General features: G+C 36.4%; 1 protein-coding gene across 1 annotated transcript; it reads right to left on the bottom strand.

Annotated features, from left to right (window-relative positions):
• Nucleotides 1-455: 455 nt before the first annotated feature.
• LOC149235798 (cysteine protease XCP1-like) lies at nucleotides 456-22575 on the bottom strand. The gene is made up of 5 exons (XM_089368669.1): nucleotides 22137-22575; nucleotides 21637-21875; nucleotides 21002-21139; nucleotides 20668-20851; nucleotides 456-703 (listed from the first exon to the last, which is right to left on the bottom strand). The coding sequence occupies exons 1-5, from the start codon at nucleotides 22573-22575 to the stop codon at nucleotides 456-458; spliced, it is 1248 nt and encodes a 415-aa protein (XP_089224795.1).
• Between the last annotated feature and the right edge of the window lie 366 nt (nucleotides 22576-22941).

Below are 22941 nucleotides of genomic sequence, written 5' to 3'. Positions count from 1 at the left end.
CTATAAACATAAAATTCAAAGCATGGAATAATCAAGATTAAATAGTTTGATTACCATGGATTGTGGCATGAATAACAAGTTGCACACAATCATTATTATGCATAAAAGTAAATATTAGTGGCATTTAGACTTGGACACTTTCATGGTATTTTTGGTTTTTGGGGTTCATATATTTTAATTTTCTTTTGACCTTCTGTTATTATTTCTTCCTTTGATTTTTCTTTTAGGACATACCCTCTTTACATTTTTTACTTTTTATAATATAGAAAACATTTGTAGAAAGAAAAGGTATCTGCAATATTACAAGGCTTAACCTTAGTCATTCAAAATTATGACTCCTATTGGTATAGGAACCTAACAGTCAACATCTAAGGTGCAAGAGAGATATCCCATGTAATTCGTCCATCTGCTATATTATTTATCCAATCCTCATCACATGCAATGATATTTTATATCTAATCCATATCATCCTCTTCTTCATAATCGCGGACTAGTTCCATGTATTGTGCACCTTCATTTGGATCTAAGGGAACAATTACTTGAAGCACCTTCCTCTCAAATGTAATTCTACATTTCTTAATATTAATAACCACATCCATGTTGAAGGCCCAATCAATGCCCAATAACATAGAGTAAAGATTACTATCGTCCACTATCTCTATCACTTCAAAATCATCAAATGCAATCGCTCCTTCAATATCCACTGTAACCCCAAACATGAACCCATAGGAATTATCTTCTGTTGATTTTCCATACGTATCTGGATAGGAGACCACTGTAGCGCAGGTCTTCCCATTCTTTCCCATGTTTGTTTTAGTATCACATTTGCATTAGATCCTAGATCAAGAATTATCTGATCCATTTCGTATTCTCCAATCTGTGTAGTTAGCCTCATTTCATGAGTTCTTTGTTTCTTGATTTTTCCCACTTTCCATACAGTGCACTATTCTGGAGGAGTCTTGACCTTGTATAGTTATCAATTAACTCTTGGAGCCCTTTTACCACCTTTCTATCCTGTAACTTCTTCATACATGTCTTTAGAAAGGAAGCTAATAGTGAAGGATGTACATCCTGTGCTTCGTTATTTCCATCAGACTTCTCCCAACTTTCTGAGTTATAGGCCTCGACAAAGCTATTTTTGGCTTCCATAAAGGTTTCCTTAGCCCAGTTTAGATCGAACCCAACTTCCTTCTAAGTAGCCTTGCGTACCCAACCTTTAGTTTTTACCTGTTTTCCTTTATCTTCTCCGGTGGAAATACCACTTCACGTTACTATATTAATGCTAGGTTCTTCCTTGCAAGGCTCCTCTCTCAACATCTGAATATTATGCATAGGTGTTTGAGCCCTCTTCTCCTACATATTGGCTATTAGTACTGGGTAATATTCCATGACATGATCAAACTGTCGGCAATACTAATAGGAAGGATGCGTTGGGATCTGACAGTCACACACAAAATGACTTGCTTCTCCAAAATTATAACAAATGACTTGTTCATGACTGCTTCCAACCCCTCCACCTTGTCCTCTTTCTCAGCCCTGGAATCCTAGATGGGTTGCACCACACCCTAATATTAAGGACGATTTTTCATCTACATTCTATACGTAGGGGTCCTCTCCATCATCAATTCGTTGCTTCGACAATTGCACTCATCATGCCCAGCTGATTTACAAAAATTACAAAATAATTGTTGTGAAGTCTGCACAAAATTTTGTAGGAAATGACAGTTGTCAATCACATGCTTCCTAGAAATATGACATATATCACACCATAAGGCTACCCCCATGCTCATTCCAGTGATTTTTTATGGTTTTATAGGGACAAGACCCCCCTTAGTGAGGTAGTTATGATAAATAGGATAGTGGTACTTGTCATGACCCTGGCCTTTACACTTCAAGAACCAAAATTTTGTGCACACCTCAGGTTGGACCTTTTTTACCTTCTTAAGGCTCTGCAACTCCATGTACAATATTTCAAGCTATGATTGAATCTATTGTACCCCTATATTCATATCCTGCACTTCTGAAGCTTCTAATCTCATGGAAATCTCCACTACTTCTGCTTTTGTTCCTATTTTCTACTGCAACAATGGTAATCTCAGATGCGGTAGGAGCGAAGAAATGTACCGGTCTCTATGCTGAGTATCTATAATGGTCATATTATCTTATTGAATCATACATTTCAATCTTTGATCAAAGTCCCACACAAACTCATTTACCCTCTGCTGAATTTCCTTGAGCTATGTTATAGACTGGGACTGAGATTTGAGCTTCTTGAACTCACTGTTCAGTGCTTGTTGGGTTTCTAGCATAGTCACATTGGGCTTATCTATGTAGAACTTGATGTACCATCTCAATGCTCTATCCTACAACATTGTGACTAGCTATGATTTCTTCATATTGTCATAAGTGATCTGTTGTGCTTTCCATACAACACATGTGACAAACCAAAATTGTTTGTGTTCTTCAGTTCCCACACCCTTCAACACAGGCATATTTATTGTATTCACCATATTAAATGATGGAGGTGGAGGTGGAGGTGGAGGTGAGGGTGTAGGTGTGTGAGGCAAAGGTGGAGGTGGAGGTGGAGGTGGAGTGGATGGATGTGGAATCCCTATGATACCCTCATTAATGATCTGTAGTGCACTTCATTGTGTTCTCATAATATTACCTTCATCGTTGCTATCAAAAGATCCTAACAACAGACTTTATTTAGAGCCTGATTCCTCATTCCATGTGAATTCTCTCCCTCTTCGCATAGCCCCAAACATCAATTTAAAGGCATAACCCATTTTTCACACAATAACATCTTAATCTAGGTCTTCAAATATTTCAGGTACTTACCTCTTGATCCTTTGAATAACTTGTGCTCTCCTTCACTATAGTTCGTGGACGTATCAATCACGAACTCGGTGATGAATCCTCCTAGAATACGATTGATCCAGTGGTCAATGGCCTGTGCGATGTTATTTTCTGAAGCCTCCAAGTGCTTCACCAGTTTTGGGGTCCACATAACAGGGCCATCAAGTTTCCACGTACCCTAACTATCTGCCAATTTGGATAGCCACTCGTGTAATTCACCGGGGAAAGAGAAGAATAATAATTCATTTTCATCTCTGAATATGTATCTCCTCAGCTACTCTTTCTTTAATAAGCATGCATTTCTATTCTCCTGAGCTGCAAACGTGTGTAGCTTCTGATTGATCCACTTTTCAATCTCTCTCATAGTGGGGAACCACTTATCACACATTCCTCAGCAAGATCTCAATCTCGATAATGGAACTGTTTGTTGGCTTGTTGGGGCTTGACCTAGGTTCAAAGTTAGTTGTGCCAACCAATAAAACCCTAAACTTCTAGCCCTTTCGGCAACAACCTATGTAGCGCAGGTTGCAGTCTCACCCGAAGTAGTATTGGAGGATGATAGAACCAGGTTTTTTCATCTAGAGGCCTATGTGATGGGTTCTTGTGGCTTCTAGGGCTTAGTTCTATATTCACGAACCCTAACCCTTCTGAAACAGAAAATTACAACAATTCACTTAAACAACATCTATACCTTCGTGAAGGTCATGAAACTTTCATAACACGTATAAATTATACCAACCTAACACTTTCACACATAAGATAAGCATTCATTCATATAATTTGCAATACAGAGCGAAACTACAGAAAATTGAAGAAGAAAATATAGATACACAGATGGACAAAGTATGGGTCAAAACTATTTTTATTAGACATATTATTTCAAGTATAGACTCTTCTTCCCTGCACACTCAGCTGCAGGGGCCCGCGTACTCATCTTGCAAACTTACCAAGGTCTCCACGCACTTAGCTGCAGGAGCCTTCCCCTTCGCCTAAGTACAAGAAACATACTTTTCTTACGTTAGCTTACTTTCCCAAACAATCATTTTCTATCTTATGATGCCCTTAGACTCGCTATGACTCTTCTATTTATATCCTTTTCTTTTACAATACCATGGTACGTGGACTATGCACGGGTCTCAAAACCTTCCTAACACCTACCCACGTAAGGGACTAAAGTCCCTTTGAATCTTACTATCTTCATGCTTTGCTTCCACAAATCATGAAGACTTTATATTTTTACAAAAATGAATTACAAAATTTAACTCTAGGGACCCCATCCCAACATGACTCTAAATAAGCTCCACCAACTAGGTTACTAGCACAACTAACTTAGGTTATAATGCCTATACTTTTTATTTAAACGTCAAAATTGTTACCATTATGGCATTAGAGGCCTAGAGGAATTGCACAAAAAGAACCTAGACACTATGCAGGTGCATTATTGGAGAGAAATATTTCCTATAATATTCCACAAACTATTCCCTATGAGGAACCTTGGAGGAATCTTTTAGATTCCTTGGAATTTAAATTTTGACAGACTGTAAAATATGTCAAGTTTATTCTCATATGGACTAGAATTTCACTAGGAGTCTGATGGTGCAAACATTTTTATGATCTGAGCAGCCGATTTTAAAGAGGTAGAATATTGAGTAGTAGAAGCATGAAGGTGGAACCTTGACACAAGAATATGCAAGGAATGTTTTAGATTCCCTATAGGTCTAGATTTGATAGTTTCAAAAAAGGGTCAGCTTTATACTCAAATTTCATGATTTTTCACAAGGAATGTGATGGCATAACACATTTCTTCATATGAGTAATTTATTTTCAGGCCATTGGTAGAATGGAAGGTATATTAATGCATTTGGATATTTTTCTTGTTTTTTGTAGAAAGTAGTCGTGTTTGCAGTCATTAGTCTCAAAATTTATAGACATATGTGATCATGATGGGTATTCCTTGAATTCGATTAGCAGATTCAAGAGGATCATTTTATGCCACTTATGTGTGAGAGTCCATTTATGCCATTTGCATGAGAGCTCATTCATTTGTCATGTTGAAGGGGAACTTCTTATGAGTCAAAGTTGTTTGTAGGAGAACATCTCTTGGGAGAGACATGCCACTCTAGATAAGGGTTCAATCCTTGTATTGATAGATATTTCATCATGTACTCGTCATTCTTCTTGGAGAGGCTAATGAAGCAGCCTCCCCACTCTTGACCCCGAGCCTAGAGACATAGTCCACACCCGACAAACTCTGTTGTCATATCATGTGTTCTGATTGCTTCTTATTTGCTTCTTCATTATGGTTGATCGATTGTTGAAGTACTATTTAGAATTTATTTCTCATGATTTCACATGAAAATATAAGTGTCAGTAAAAGGTCTTGTATAATGGATATTTTTGTTTGAAAACATTCACAAAAAATTCTTGGATTATTGATTTATAGTTTTGATATTATGTGCTTATAATTATTCCTATGTTTATGCAATAAATAGGGAATGTTGAAGGATACATCACCAAAACGAAAGTGCAATCTATGACATGCTAATATAAGCATGGATAATGGAAGAAACTAAAAACCCAAGATTTGAGTTCTAGATGCACGTAATCAGGCGTGGGAAGGACACTAGATGCAAGGTTGCCTAGTAGATACAATGGTCTTTGGATGTGCAATACAATTTTGTGTACATTTTGTACATGTTGTGTTGTGTATGTGTTGTATTGTGCCATGTGTATTGTGTATTCGTTATGTTGTATCATGTGTATTCATTGTGATTGTATCATGTGTATGTGTATGTATTGTTATCACCCCAAGAAACTCCTAGATTGTAGCTCGGAGATACCTGGGAACATACAAATTCAACTTATTGTTGCAAATGGATGAATGGAGGGAATGATGCTTGTTCAAGCCAGATAACCACTTCTACTTCACTTAACTCCAGACATGCGTGAACACCCGTAGACTACAAGGCTTTAGACCACCAATTACTCACAGTTGAAGGATTGGGTGAATATGGAGAATAATGACCACACCAGCAGATTCACAAGACCATGTGATGGCCGACTATAGCCAGTAAAGAAGTCTGCAAATATAATTCCCTATGCACAGACAGGATGACAACTCTTTGGTACTAGGTGAAAAGAAACTTGAATAACTCATTCATTGATGCATGCAAGGCTTTAACACAGAGATAGGATGACAGCTTCTCTAATGCTAAACATCAAGAGCTTAGAAATACAGCATATCAGACACAGATTGGAGCAGAAGAAGAATAAAAAGTGAGTAATTAACAACAAAAGAAGCTTGTATTAGCTGAATATGAAGACGAGATGCTACAAGTGCCAAAGTAGTTACAGTCTCCAGAAGTTGAACCTTACATCAAAACATCAACCATCAACCCTGATTACATCTTGTTTATGGGTATATATAGAGCTTCAATACAAAGGCACTCGGCCATTCTAAGTATGGAGAGGTCATAATTGACAACCAACCACATTTAGTTTCCTGATGGAGCTTCTGAGTATGTTTGCTTTCTTTAGCGGATGAATCTAGTCTTTTCCTATGCTCTACTGTCCTCTCGGGCAGTTGGAGTACCGTATAGGATGAAGTTCCATAATTGTTAAATGCAAGTATCTGCTTGAGCTCTTTCCTTTTCCTTCTCAGCCATACTGTTTGTTAAATATGGTGGTTGAGGAGCAACTGCAAATAGTACTGGAAGACCGGTCACCTTCATTGTTCGGGTGCACAAAGCAGTCAAGGGACACAGACTGCGTGGCAAACGGACGAGTTGGTCAAAGGAGTAAGATTGGCTGTTGGATCGGTAGAATAGACGACAGAGATGGCTTGGCGGGGGCTATCAAGAAAAGCAAGGGTGAAATGAACGTGGGCTGTTGGATCCCAAGTGAACAGATCCAATAGTCATTAGGTAGCGGAAGCGCGTGGTGATTAACGAGTGAGGACGGAGGACCAGGAGGTAAGCAGTATTGATTGCACCGGCGTTGGTGGGTTGGGTGGTAAACGGTGATGGTGCATGATGCCATTCAGAGTGTGACGTGTGGCAGCATAGGAGAGAGGAAACCACTCTCCGTCGCACATTATTGCCCCAGCACTTTGTGGATGCGGGAAGAGCGGATGCCATCTGATCGTGGTGGAGATGACCGGATGGTGGGGAAACAATCATGTGGGTTTTCCATCGGATGTGATGGGGAGCCATTAGATAGGGAGGCAGAGATCAATGGTTGAGGTTACATTGGTGAGTTTATGGAGGTGCAGAGTCCATTAGGCATGGTTTTATGGGGTTTTGGGGTTTTAATGCCCGGGGCTTAAGAAAAGGAGTTTTATATGGTTTTTAACAAAAGCATGGGAAAAGGAGATGAAAGGAGGATGAGCGGGGTAAAGGAAAGGTGAGGGTAACCATTATAGGCCTCCTTTGAGCATGACCAAGGACCAATTTTGCCTTCAGCTTTTAGAGAATCAATGTTATATAGTATAGCTAACATGTATTATATGTAGTGTTAGACATGTAAGAAGAGTCAAGAATTGTTGAAGAGAGATAAGTGAAGGGGATTGGTTCTCAAGTTCCATAGAGGTTATGGGTTGGGATAGAATATTTGGATCCCTGTAACAACTTGGGATTTTGTGAAGGTTGTGGGTTGAGATAGTAATCTCTGGAGCCCTATAAGAACTTGGGTTCCGGAGAGGATGTGGTAAGAGATAGTAGTCCCTAGAGCCCTAGATAGCTTGGGAAGAGACCAATCTTGAGTTAATATATGCAACAATTATTTCTGAATACTTCTACATTTATGCTTTGATTTTAGCTGTGGATTCTAGACTTCCTAGGAAGCAGGTGAATCCATAGTACTACTTTTGTGGGTGAAGGTGTGAGCCTATCAATTCCCTTGATGTTGATTAAGGTGGAGGTGTAAGCCTTTGGATTCCCTTATTGTTGATCATATGTCGGAATTTTGTCCTTTTTATCTCATGGCTGAAAAAAAAGTACATATGTACATATGCATATATTTATATATTTATATATCATTGTAAATATTTTATCCAGTTATGTTTATAAAGATCCATAAACAATGTGTTTGTCACAATTTCAATAGTTTTTCCTTGTCATATGAGTCGTCAAACACTGAGGACAATGCTCCCCTAAGGAGGAGGGGTTTGTAACAACTCGAGGTTAAATTTCCCTGTAAATAAATAAATTTTGGACATTATATAAGAAAGAATAAAACCAAGGTCACGAGACATGTATTCCAAGATGAATGAAGGGAAAAGCATTACATTGGGATCCACTTGTGGTTAATTAATTATTTATTGGCTGTGCAAATTGGCAAGAGGTAAAAGCCAATACATAGAAAACTATTTATTACAAGCTAGCAAGAACATGTGACAAAGTTCAAAATAAATAAAGGAAAATGAAACAAATTCCACTTCAACTAGTGGGGGAAGTGTAACACCCTCCTTTCACATCTACCCAAGCAATCGGCCAATCGAGGTAAATATGCAAAAAGAGGCCACTATGAATTAGAACTCCTAAGTCATGTTAAGGAAGTGGAACCAATGGAAACACTCCATACGGACCTTCAACATTAGCATTAGGGCCCTCAGGAACCAACCCAACCTTTCTACAAACTATCCCCTAGGTCCCATTAACATTTTGAACCACTTGAACCCTAGATGCTCCCATGCTATAGGTTTGCTAGCATCCAGGAGGCTCTTGACACTCCCATTACAAGGCATGCCAACACTATTTTTCTTATTGTTGTGCTAGTGTCCCTAGGATTTAAGCCAATTTTCAGGCCTAGAGCCCAGGTCACTGCTCAAAATTGAATGACACTTTCAAAATAGTAAGATAATAGGGAAATGATAGTAAAAATGCAATTACTTGAATAATACCTTGACTAGACCTCTACTAGCCATGATAGGAATTTCGTCAAACATATCATGAATATGTAATCTACAAGTGTAAATAACATATCTGAGCATAGGGGTCTTATACTTAGCTGACAATCACTAAGAAGCATTGATGCCTAAGTACATTAACTACCATTTCATCCATTAGGTCATAGATACATTGTTCATTCATTTACAAGTAAAACACATGATGAGAGCCATACATAGCTAATGTCATAAAACATGTACATAACCAACATAATAGCAACAGAATTACCAAGGAAAATAAAAATAAATAGAGAGAGAACATTCTATAATTATATTTGAGAAAAAGGAGAGGAAAAGGGGAGATAAATCTACAACAAGAGAGATGACTTGGACACAAGGAGGACACAAGGAAGGAACAAGCAAGGAAAGCAAGGAGCACATGAGGAATTTGTGTGGTAGCTAAGAAGAAGATTGGAATGGAAACAAGCAAAGGAAGAAAAGAACAGAGGAAAGAGTAGCCAACAAGAGTATTTATGAAAGCAATAGTGTGCATATTTTTTTATACTGTTGAGATTTTAATGCATTGTTCATGCATTGTCATTTCGTTGTCATTGGCATGGGGATTTTCCTAGATTGATAGTTATCTACAGCCTTTCCTATGCCATTTCCTGGATATCCATGATGTAGTGGGTTCTCTATTTCGTTGAGCTTTGGATGCTGGTATATTTTGGATCCTAGTTGAGGTGGTCTCAATAAAATACCAAGGGTTGAAGGTGGATATGGTTTTCTCTGGGTAATCCTTTGACAGGTGAGTGGACACAAGAAAATTCCTCTAGGTATGGTGAATAAATTCTAAGGCATCCAAGCTTGTATTGGTTTTGGTGATTTTTGGACCGATTTAGGTGAAATCACCATGGCTTGAGGGTGGAGGTGGTTTCCTCTGCATTCCTTGTTTGGTTATATTTTGGTTTAACCCATGTGCTCCCAAATCTAGGATTGGAATACAGAATGGGGGTATTTGGACACAAGAAAGAATTGGTTCAGTCCAAATCTATGGTTGGGTGGTATGTGGAAGTCCTTCACTTGGTTGAAATTATACGCATGTTACTATGTGTTATTCTTTATTGAGATCAATAAGCACAAGTTCTGATTTGATGCATGATTATATGTATGGCTTTTCATGGCTCCATTTTTTTTAAATGTTGGTTACATCCATGGTATCTTTCTTATTATATGATGTGCTCTTGTTATTGATCTTTCTCATGGTTTAAAAAACTATTAAATAGCTTATATGAATGTATGAGATACTACGTGTTTTTTAGAGCTAGTATGAGAGGGCAGTAAACCTTCTTGATGAATCACTGTTGAAATTAATGAAATAGTGAACATATATGCATTCATGACCTATAATTACTATGTTTACAAAGTGTTTATGTAAATTTCTATTATTGTGTTGTGTAAGCTTGAGCAAGAACAAAGCCTAAGAATAGAACATGAAAACTCAAGAAACTTGTTTACAAAGTTTTGGGAAGTTCTTGGCAGTTGAGCTGTAGGTCAGCCCTAATATTTAGGAGCAAATTCTATGGCCGTACCAATAGTTTTGAGAAAAATTTGTTGTAGTTTCATGGAGCATGGGTTACGGTTGGAGCCTTATGGCCGCACTCATTGCCCTTCATGCATGCGGCTAGGTTGTAAGCTAGCTAGGAATGTGGTTCTAGCTCAAGGAGAATGTTGCCAATGGAAATTGTATGACATCTATGTGACCATGTGTCTTTAAGTGTTGCAGTGAGACTTGGACAAGTGGACCCTATTTCCAAAACTGAATCTTGGATTTTGAGCCATGTATAGTAACTCTAGGCTCATGTTTACCTTGGTGAACTTGTAAAAGTGTGTAAAAGTGGGGTGGGGTGTTACAAATGCAGTTTGGGTTGAGATCTATTGTTGTCAACTGCTCAACAATGTCATATGTGTCCAACAATGGTGGAAAGTATGGTTGAAGGTGGTCCATGTTGAATACATGGTGAAAGCCATGGTGAAAGCCAAGGAATGGGTGATACTGAGCTTGAAATCATTGCCTCTCACAGCCTTGGTGATGGTATAAGGCCCATATCCGAGTGGCCAAAGATTTCAGTGGGATCTAGCAAGGCTTTATTTCTACATTTGTAACCAAAATTTATCACTCACCTGAAACTTATGTGGCACCCAATGTTCATCATTTCATTTTCTGTATTTGGCATTGGATTTATCCAACATTGTGTTAACCTCCTAGTAGATTTGTCGAATGCACTCAATAAACCTAGTGGCTTTATTAGCTTTATAGTGAACATGGGTAGATTCTTCCTGTGTAGTTGCAAATGGAAGTGCAAAACCAAGGGGACATAATGGTTGAAATACCAGAGCCACTTGAAAGGAGTTGTGGCCATTCGAGCTATGGAGAGTTATGCTATAGTTGTGTTACACATAGGGAATATGAGTCTCATCCTATGGTCATGTATTTTTAGATTTGTACATGTGTAACATGTGTACAATCATCCTATTGGCGACCTCTATCTAGCCATCAATATGGGGGTGGAATGTAGTCGACTTGGTGAGCTTGGTTTCCAACAATGACCAAAGGTTTGACCAAAATGTGCTTAGGAACCTACTATCCTGATCTATTATAATGGTCTGTGAGACCCCAAAATGTACCAATACTCGTTCAAAGAAGAATTTTGTAATGGATTCTCCTATGATACACTTCTTGTAGCAAGCCAATATGGTCATCTTAGAAAAATTTTCAACGACCACAAATACATAGACGTCACCAGGCTTTGTAGAAGGAAGGTCAAACATATAGTCCATGCAGATGGATTCCCAAGGTCATCTGGGAGTAGGAAAAGGAGTATACATGCCATTATTCTAAATGGTTTTCTCGTCGATGGCATAGGCAGTGCAGGAAATGATATATTTTCTGAAATCCTTTTAAAGACTTGGATAATAAAAATACTTATGTAGTACTACAACTATAGTCTCTACACTAGAATTTCCTATGACCTGATGTATTATGCCTCCAAAATCATATCGGTGCACTTTCTTGAAGGGACACAAAGGTGTACTAGGTGGTATAACAGTTCATTATAAAGGTGGAATTCCAAAACTTGCTTTTCATCCATCAAGCTATAGTATGTGATTGTGAATTCTAGATCATTTTTGTAAAGTAGTGGCCATATAGAAGTATTATGCCCATATGTGTCGAGCACGGTGGTCAGTGCCATAACTAGTGGCCGATTGAGGAAATTTGTAACATTATTGGAGTTTCCCTTCTTTTGCTTATTATTCAGATGAAAATGTTACATATATGTGGACCATATTTGATGGTGGTCATTCTACAACTTCCCTTGTCTTTGTATAAACTTGATAGGTTAGTGATCTGTGTTGATGGTCACCTCCTTCCCTAGAATGTAATGTTTCCACTCAAGGTAAAAGTTCACAATGGAATACATTTATTTATTATAATTGGGGTATTTTTGAATCGTATTAGAGAGCATCTCACTCTGATAGGCCACCAAATTCTCTTGTTGGGTAAGGATTGCACCAATCACATAGTCATAGGCCTCTATCTCAATTTCAAATGGTTGTTGTAGGTCTGGCAATGTGAGCATTAGTGCGAAGAAAAGGTTGTGCTTTAGCTCAATGAATGCCTTATGTTGGTACTTAGATAAAAACAAAATTGTTTTCATTGCACCCTTGTTAACTTGACACAAAGGCCAAGTGATATGAGAGAATCCCAACACAAACCTTCTATGGAAATTGGCAAGGCCCATAAAGTTGCAAAGTTTTCTTGAAGTGGTGGGGATTGGCCAATCCCGAATGACTTGGATCTTAGCTAGATCCACATGCATTCATTTCTCATCAATGATGTAACCCATATATAGGACTTGCTTCATGCCAAAGGAGAATTTGTCCAACTTGGCACATAGCTTGTGTTCAGGATGTCATCCAGATATACAACCATGAACGAGTTGGTGAAGGGCCATAATTTTTCATCCATCATCCTCAAAAACTTTGTAGTTGCATTAGTTAACTTGAAAGGCATAACAAACCATTAAAAAGTGCCCTCCTTGGATTTGACGGTGGTATTGCATAAATATGTGGGTTTTATTGGAACTTGGTGATAGCCACAATTCAAATCAAAATTTTTGAAGTACTTGGTGCCATTGAGTTGGTAAAGAAGGTCATAAATCTATTTGATTAGATACCTGTTCCTAACAGTGATTCAATTTAGTGCCTGATAATCAATGCATAGTCTCAAAGTCAACTCCTTTTTCTTTACAAGTACAATTGGGCACCCACAAGGTGATCAACTTGGCTGAATGTGCCCTTTTTGTAGCAACTCTTGGACCTATTTCTTGATTTCTTCATTTTCCAGAAGGGACTAGTCATATATTGGCCCATTGGGTAGAGGTTCCTCAAAGTGAGAATGATCAAATTCTTGACTTGATAATGCAAAGGTACCCCTATGGGTGAGGAGAAGATGTCTCTGTATTCTTCCACAACCTTATCCACTTGTTTTTGTTGCATGGAGGAACCATTCACAAGGGCCATGGATGTGACCACAATCTTTCCCTTACTTTAAGAGTGAATTAGAAAGAAAACAAACTTTCCAGTCTTGAAGATGATCTTATTGGATTCCTTAGAAAATATCAAAGAAATAGCGGTGGGTAGAACTACCTCTCATCTCCTGTATATCTTACTACCCAAAGTAACAATAACTGTGTGAGGTCTAGACTCATACAGAACATAACGCTTCCATAAGTATGGTTCACCTAATAACACATCACAAAATTCAAGGGGAGAAACATCACACAGTAGCTCATCTGTGAAGGGCTTGACGATGAAGAGCGAGCAACACTACTAGTTGACATGGAGATCTCGCCCCTTTTGGAGCCATCCATTAGTGTATGACTATGGATGTGGTGTCATCAGTAGGACCAAACGCTTCACAAACTTAGCAGTGATGAGATTCTTTTGGCTCCCACTGTCAATAATGAATTACAATGGAGAGCCCTTGACCCGCATTTGTGAATGGAAGAGATGCTCCCCCTCCTTTAGATCTTCTAGAAAAATATTTTTAGATATTTATGGTGGCAACAATGGTGTTGGGATTTGCATTGATAATTTTCTTCCCCTTATCATTCACCTCGTCAAGTTCTGACTCAGAGTCATAACATGCATTAGTCTCTGAAGCTTTTAGCTTGTCCGGTAGTGACTGCTTGGTGCAAATCTCATTTGTGTCATGGGTGGGTCTCTTGTGGAACTAACACCATTTTATCATGTCCTTCTTCATCTTCATGGTGTCATTCTTTGCTTGTGGCTTCAGTGGGTTGTCCTAGGTCATCCCCCCTGGCTTTGCCCTTTGGTATGTGGTTTGGGGTTGCATTTTACCTACTTCAGATTCACAAATCCAAAGTCTCATTTCTTCTGTTTAAATTTCTGCTCAATCTTGACGACATATCAGTATGTGGTGCAAAACAAGGAGATTTCTAGGAACTCCATCTTGTCTTAGATGTATTTTTGTAAATAGCCACATTACTTGAGTACTAGATGATACTAGGAATCCTTGATACCCAATTTCATTTGAAGAGTATGAAAAATATCTATGAACTATGGCACATCCTGATCCCTAACATGCCATAGTGTGGTCCATTTTATGTACTTACCTTCATAGCTCCTAAAAGGTTAATATTGTTCCTTGGTGATGTCCTGAAGGGAATTCCAAGTGGGTGTGGTTAAAAATAGTGAGGTTTCCTTCTTATCCCTCTACACACAGTAGGTTTCCCATGAATCCTTGATGCGGGGGTTGGCTTTCAGGAGTGGAAACATATTATTTTCCCTATTGGAAGAATTGTGGGCTGAAAAATATCCTTCTAACAGATTTAACCATCTATGTACAAAATCTACTTCTATCTAGCCTTTGTATATACGAATTTCAAAGTTAACTTGTACTTTAAACGAGGTGATTCCTCTGAAGTTAGAGATGGATGAAGATGCTTCTCGTTCCTTTGTCGCTCGAGGGCCTCTTCAAGAAAATTTATTTTAGAAGGATCTCTTGCTTTGATGTCTTTATTTTCTTCCACCATGGGAGGTGGTTAGGGTCAGAAAGACGGGTCTTGCAATGGTTCAACTAGCTCAATTCCTAACTTCTTATACCCTGACCTCATTGGGTACATGCACCGAAAACAAAGAAAGAGTAGACTGCTCTAACACCACTTATTCAAATTTATGCATGAATAATATGAAATACATGTTCAAACAGAAGCACAAATCTACAATGAAAACTAAACTTCAATTAAATAATAAAAATTACTGAAAATTGTTTACATGCATAATGGAAACGAGCTAACTCAGGTGATGGTACCTTATCTCTGAGAAGATATGTGATGGATACATGCCTTCTGAACCCTAAAGATTCAAAAACCTAACCCTAGGAGATGAAGCGTCAAACATTTGTGGGCCTGTTGGGGTTAGTTGGTACATAAACTTCCCGGTGTCATAACTTTGGCATACGGTCTCTATTTGGCACATATGAAACCTCATTAGAAATATATATCCAAGTACAAATTCTTTCAACTACAAACCCCTATTAAAAATTGTGAGTTTACCTATTTTCCAAAAAACATCATTTAGGGCTCCAAAACAGCTCTGGAAGTTTAGCACCCAAAAAAATACCAAAAATAGTAAATTGTACTATAGTTAAGTAAACTAAAAGAAACAATGTTAAGGGTCCAATTGTAATAAGCAAGTGGCTACTAAATATCCCCCTAGATCAGTACTCCCCCCTTAGGATGAAATGGTCCCCATTGCATTGAGTGCCTCAATGAGATTGGTAAACTTTTGTTAAGTTTGGTCCCTCGTGATTGACTTTCCCTGGTGCAAGAACTGGCCATCTTTGGTAACTCAATATATTTGGATCCTCTATTTTCGAGTGTTCTTGATTCGTCTGTCCATGATTCTATAAATTGTGGCATATTCAATGTAGTATGTGTAGAGCTCTGTTGATGTCAACTACTCAAAAATGTCTAATGTGTCCAACTGTAACAACCCCCTGGCTGATTTTCCATCTAAATAAAATAAAACTAAGGTCAAGGGACACATATTCCATGGAGATGAATGATGGGAAAACATTTTAGTGGCATCACTTTTGGTTTAATAATGTCTATGGAAATTGGCAAAGACAATGGCAAAGGAAAAGAGGAAATAAATGGCATTTAATTAAGGAAATAAAGGAAAATAGGTGAAAAGGAAGGTGAATAGACACAAATATGCATATAATGGAAATTAGAGAGAAAATGAAGGAAAATGAAAGAAAAAGGAAAGGAAGAGACTAGATATCAATGATAAAAAGGCATCACAGAAATAATTGATGACTTTTCTTAGTTTATCTATTGACTCTCTTACACTCTTGCACACTTAGAGCATTTTGGAGCATGCTAAAATTCATTTGGACTTGGACAGAAGAAAGAGGCAAGAAAAGGAATTTGTGAACAACAGAAGAGAAGGTTGGATCAGAAGCTATAACAGAAGGACATTGCAGGTAACAAGTTGCATGTGTGAATTCCTTGCTAAAATTTGGATGCGTGGTACATGGATGTGGTTCTTCAGTAATTTTTTTCCATATGCATGGAGTTTTCCTAGACTGATAGTGGTTTTAGCCTTTGATTTCCATTTCTAGTGGGTTCTCTACCTGGACTCTTTATTTATTCATAGGCTCCCTAGTGGTTGTGGGGTGGTATAGAATTTATGGACCCCTAGCACAAATTCGGTTTCCTAGAGGTCATGGATTGAGATAAAATCCCTGGAGCCCTGGACAACGTGGTAAGAGATCAATCTAGTTGATGTTAGTGATTTCTAGACAAGTTAGGTGAAATCACTATGATTAAGGGTTGAGGTGGTTTGGAATCTCGAAGCCCTGGTTGGTTCTATTTTGGTTTAACCCATATGATCCCACATTTATGCTTGGAATATGGCACAGGAGTGATTAACTAAAAGATATATTTTCTTTCAGCCAATCTATGGTCGATTGGTACATGGAAGTCCCTGATTTGGTTGGATTTTTCAAATGTTAACATCAGTCATTTTCCTATTATGATCTATGAGAAATTATACTAGTTATTAAGTTGATCTTATGACTAGTTTTTCATGAATTCTATTTTGGTTATATGTTGGCTATATGTATAGTTAGATGTCTTGCTCTCTTTGTGGATCCCATTCATGATTTGATAAGTTAATGAAAGATTGATAAATGCATGACCTAACAGTGTTGTTGTAGCTATCTTGAGAGGGAATTGAGCCTTATTTATGATTTTCTTATCAACCTGAGATGATCATGATCAGATATGCATTTATGACCTGTAATTACTATGTTCACTACTTTTTTGACGAAATATTTATCATGAAACTAACATGTTTTGAGTAAGTTATAGCCTTAGCATTCATTGTTTAGACTTATTAGCATCTTAAACCTGATTATGGAGAGTTTTGGAAACTTCTAAGTAGTGTCCTGAAGGCTAGCTCTAAAAATGTGGCGCAAATATCGCAAGAGCTAGCACAGAACAATGATATCTTAGTCATAACTACATGCATGAAGGCTTATGGGTGTGGTTGTTGTCTCCCAACCACATGCACAATATGTCATGGGTGCAGTTGGGGTATCAAACATGTAAAACTAAGTTTCAACTTAGGGATTCATCACCAAGAGTGGTTGTCAGGTTGTTGAGTGATCTAGTGTTCTTGAGCGATGATAGTACGCATTTCAGTTTGTAGTTCCCACTTCCATAATCAGAACTTGGAGGTCAAGTCATATCATAGTAACACTTAGTTCATGTTTATCTTCAAGAACTTGTAAAATCGGCTAAATGTGGGGTGAGGTGTTACACCAACATTGGTGAAAAGTATGGCCAAAGATGGTCCATATAAAATATGGGGTGCAATCCAAGGAATGGGATGATGCTAAGCTTGAAAGTGTTTTCACCCACAACCTTGGTGATGGTGTAAAGCCTGTATTGGAGTGGTCAAAGCTTCTGATGGGCTTCGACAAGGAGTTCTTTCTGCATATATAACTAAAATTTACCGCCCAACTAAAGGGGTACCCGATGTTGATCTTGTTGTTGTTTGTACTTGGCATTATATTTATCCAAGATGTTGCGTACCTAATAGCGGATGTGTTGAATGCACTCAATAAACCTGGTGGCTTTATATGCTTTTGACTGAACATGGGCATATTCTTCCCTTGTAGTTACAAAAGGTAATGCAACATCAAGGGGACATAATGGTTGAAATCTCAGGCCCACTTCAAAGGGGTTGTAGCTAGTCGAGCTATGGAGAACTCTGTTATAGCTATGTTGCACATAGGAAAGACTCTCATCCCATGTTCATGGATTGTTAGAGTTGTATATGTACACAATCATCATGTTGATGACCTCTGTTTGGTCATGTATATGGTGGTGGAATGAAGTAGACTTAGTGAGCTTAGTGTCCAATAATGACCAAAGGATCGACCAAAATGCACTTAAAAACCTACTATTTGATTTGATATAACGATCTGCGGGATCCCAAAATGTACCTACACTCATTCAAAGAAGATTTTGGCAATGGCTTCCGCTGTGATACTCTTCTTGCAGGTAGTCAATATGGCCATCTTAGAAAAAATTTCGATAACCACAAATACATAGTCTACTTGAGAGTGAATTATTAACAAAATTGAATAAGAAAAATAAATATTTATGTTAATATAGATATAATTTTTCATCTTCCAAAATGCTCCTTTTAGATAAGTCAACCTTATCGCAAATTAATATAATGTATACATGACATAGTGATCCATACAAAATAAATTTCTATTGTGAATTAAATATTTTCCTTATAACTTGTGAAACGTTCTTTTTCATTGTATTTGTATTTGTTATTGATCACTTATTCAATAAATCGTAAATTAAATGTTAAACATGCACTATAATTTTGGTTATTATTATGATTAAACATTAGCTATTTAATCATTTATAAATTAATTTTCTAAATATGTGTAAGTCGATGTTATTAAAAATATCCAAATATGTGTTTATACAATATCATCATTAATTAATATATATAAATTTATATTTTATATTTTAAAAAATGCTTATTTAATAAAAAATAAACTTAATATATTCTCTTAATTTTAAATATATTATAAAGAGAACTGGTTTATATAAAAATTTATAAAGCAAAAATAAAAAATTAACTTTTATAAACCAATATTGAATTCACCTTTTTATATTTTTATCACTACTAAATTTCAATGAGATGTTAATAAATTTTATCTTCCTTCTGAAACAAGAATCTTAAAGCCACTACAAAAATATTAGCCATGATGATCAAGGTCCATAAAAAGGAAAAGAGAATATTAAGGTCAATACAAAAGGATTAGTTAAAATTGTTAAGGCCCATACATTCAGTGAGATGTTAATAAGTTTTATCTTCTTTCTCAAACAAGCATCTTAAAGGCCAATACAAAAATATTCGCCCGGACCATTAAGGTCAATACAAAAGAAAAGAGAATAAAGAGAATATTAAGGTCAACACAGATTAGCTAAGATTGTTAAGGTCCATAAGATAAGAGAGTGGTAGATCACTTTTTGGCAATCTTGATATTCAAAGATGTGATTTAATTTAATATAATATAATATTTAAAATTTTGATCAAAGGTGGTTTTTTTTTAACAAATAAAGAAGATGTAGTTGAAATAATATTTATACAAAATTAATAAGAAAATTGTAATGTGTGATTTTTTAAAATTGTAATTTAAATATTTTAATTTTTGTTTTTATGAAATAATTTTTTTGTGATTTATATTAAATAATTAAGAAAACAATTGCTAAAAATTATATAAGAGAATTTTTGTCAATCAGTCCAATATGGTTCAATAAAATTTCTTAAAATTATAAATTAAATTTGAATGGTAAAATTTATATAATTTAAATGTTTCAAAAACGAAATTAATTTTAATTTTTGTTTAAAAATATAATTTAAAGACACAAAAATCCAAGTTTTTTGAGCATAGGAATAAAATCTTAAATCAAACTAGATAATTTGTTTCTTTAGGCCAGATAGACCAAAGTTTAGTTTCAGTAAACGTTAACCACCACCACCATCATTATCAAAAATTAATTTATATTAAATTTATTATAAATATATATACCTAATTACTTTTTTTTTATAATTAATATAATTTTATAAAATTCTATTTAAAATATATATTTATATATTAAAAATCAATTACCATTCTTAAACATCCACAAATATAATTTCTAATAACCACATATTTAATTTCATATTTAGAATTAACACAAATAATAATAATAATTGAAAGTGCTCTAAACATAGGCCCCTTTTCCATAGTATATGCTCTGATTCTCCCCATCCTCTATCTTTGACAACTACCGCTCTTTCCTGTCCGCCCTCCTAAGGTCATCCCGACCTTCACCAATAATCTATGTAATAGCCTCTGAATTTGTTTCCGAACGGATCATATCGAACTCATAATAGGAGTGTTTCGAATAATATACTTTATTAAATTTAAGATTTTAGGGTTTTATCTTTTTCTCTTAAAATCAGAGATAAAATATATATGTTCTTGTCTTACAAACAAAAAAAAATCTCACGTATCAATTTCACATATCAATTTAAATAATAATAATAATAAATTATATCTTATTCAAATAAATGAAATATCTTAACCCGGAATACAAAAATAAAAAACAATTTTATCCCATACATATATTTATTTCATTTGAACTGTAATACATGTGAATATTTCAACTGTAATACAGGTAAGGCATGAAAAGTTGAGAATGAAATGGATATGATGTTACATTAATTTCCCTTTTTCATGCTAGGAATAGCCATACAAGCGTAGATCCCACACTGTCCTTTCCCGCCCACGTTCCTGTCAAGCCTGATGTATCCATCTTCTCCCCACTGTGTTCCCCATGAATTCTTTCCGATAACATAATCCTTTCCCCCATCGGTGCCATAACCAACTATTAGAAGATAGTGATTCATGAGCCAGTCACAGGTCCCTGACAGCACGCCCTGCAATGAAAAGCACAAACCGAGATGGCATTGACATGGTAAAAAAAACATTTTATACTGAGAATGAGAATGTGTGAAGTGTTCACTAAATGTTAAATATTCTTAAAAAATCACACAATTAAAAATAATAATCTATTATGTAGTTCTTACGCCTTTGTAATGCTGAACAACAGGTTCAGTACCACAGAATCCCACACTGACGGGCTGCCTAACCACCGTTTGTAAAAGGGCATCAACGGTACTATTTATATACTTCCACCCATCGATCGATACAACTTTTTTAGCGAACTGAACATGAACATGCAGCAGCAGAAAATCAGGAAATACAACTTTGTGAATCAACTGGATATGAATATGCAGCAGCAGAAAATTCAATCTATAATTGGAGTTTTTATTTTTTTGAGTTATTTTAAGTTGATGGAGAGGAGAAGTTTATTTTACAGTTCAGTATATTATGAAAGGACATTCATGAGTCATCAAAGTTAAAATTTTGTTCATATTAATTAAAATTAAAAAGTTTAAAAATCTAACGAGTAAATAACTATTAAAAAAATATACGTTTAAATAATGTCTATTTTTATAAAAATTTGCACGAGAAAAAATTGGATTTCCAAACTCAAATTAAATGCATGTTTAAGATAAATTTATACTAGTCTTGTAATAAAACTAGGAAATATTCCTCAAATCTATGATGAATCAAAATCAAATTTAAATTCAAACTCTACAAAATGTACACTTCTTCGGTACAAAGTCAATCAAATTTAAGTTAAAGTAGTACAAAATACCTTTTTCTGATCACATTGTCTCTGTTCTTGCTGGTAAGGGTAATCTGATTCTGTATCCATTCCCCCATTAGAAATAATGCAATTGAATGCGGAAGCCACATATCCCCCAGTGCAACCGTAGTTGTCTCCATCCGTGCAACAATCGAGAAGCATTTGCTCGGAAAGGGAAACAAGTTTGCCAGTCACGATTTGGTTGATGCTTTCTATTACTCCAGTTGTGCCGAAAGACCAAGAACTGACTGTATAACATATTTAACACACCCACAAATTTGAAACGTCAATGAGATTCGATTCAATCAATAGTGTTTTATGCATTTCATGGAGATTGGGCTAAGGATTCCCCAGAGAAGCGAGGGCTTCTTCTATTTCTATATACGATATTATTTTATAGTATTTCTGGAGTTTTAGTGTTTGGAATCGAGTTACAGTTACATGAATCTCATTCTGATTGTACTATGCTTCTTGAAAGTAATCTAAAATTGATAGTTGAACAAACTCACCGCAACGGCCTTTATCTTTGACAGGAGTCACTGCACCTTTTGTCCTCCAATCTAGAGATTTGGGCAGATCAGCAAGGGTTTCATATCTGAGTATCTCGCCAGGAACTCTAGGTTGGGTTGACATATTTGTTGGAAATCTTGATTTGAACTCATCATTACTTACATCTGCAAATTTGGTAAGGCCAAGCCAGTAGCTCAGATTCTGCTGGTTAACTTCATCTATATATCTCAGATTGTCTCTGAAAATCTCGTACCTATGTTGCTTCTCCTCTGCTAATGTATAGGCCTTGTTGTGCTTGGCAAGCCATGATTCATAGAGACTCAAAGTTCTGTTCTCACTGAGAAGATCCTCAGGGGAGTATCCAAAATCCCTCGCTGATGTCAAGGCGATGAGTATCAGGCAGGCAAAGAGGAATGCAGGGAAAGATGTGTAACCCATCTGAAATCAAAATCAAGTCCAAGCCAAAGCTCAACTGAAACTAAAATCAATCAGAAATAGATTGTTGAGTCAGTATCAATTCCAAGCCAAAGTGGAGCTGAAACTCAAATCAATTCTTTGTTAGAAATCAATGTGGATTGACAGAATTGCCCTGCCTGATATAAATCTGTATCTCAGAAACTGACGATGGATGGATATACATAGAGGGCTTCTTACACGGTAAAATCATAATTACAATCAACAAAATCAAAATAGAATAGCAAGAGCAGCTTCACAGATCACCAGTATCAGACAAATGTGGAAATTTTTATCTTAAATATATTTATTCATTAATATGATTTCAATCTTTATTTTGATTTACATCTA

Source organism: Pinus tabuliformis, chromosome 8 (genome assembly GCF_031772625.1).
Source record: "Pinus tabuliformis cultivar Carrire ecotype Pingquan chromosome 8, CPIR1, whole genome shotgun sequence".
Taxonomy (NCBI): domain Eukaryota; kingdom Viridiplantae; phylum Streptophyta; class Pinopsida; order Pinales; family Pinaceae; genus Pinus; species Pinus tabuliformis.
Note: the sequence above shows the minus strand (reverse complement) of the source record. Positions and strands in the feature narration are given on the sequence as shown.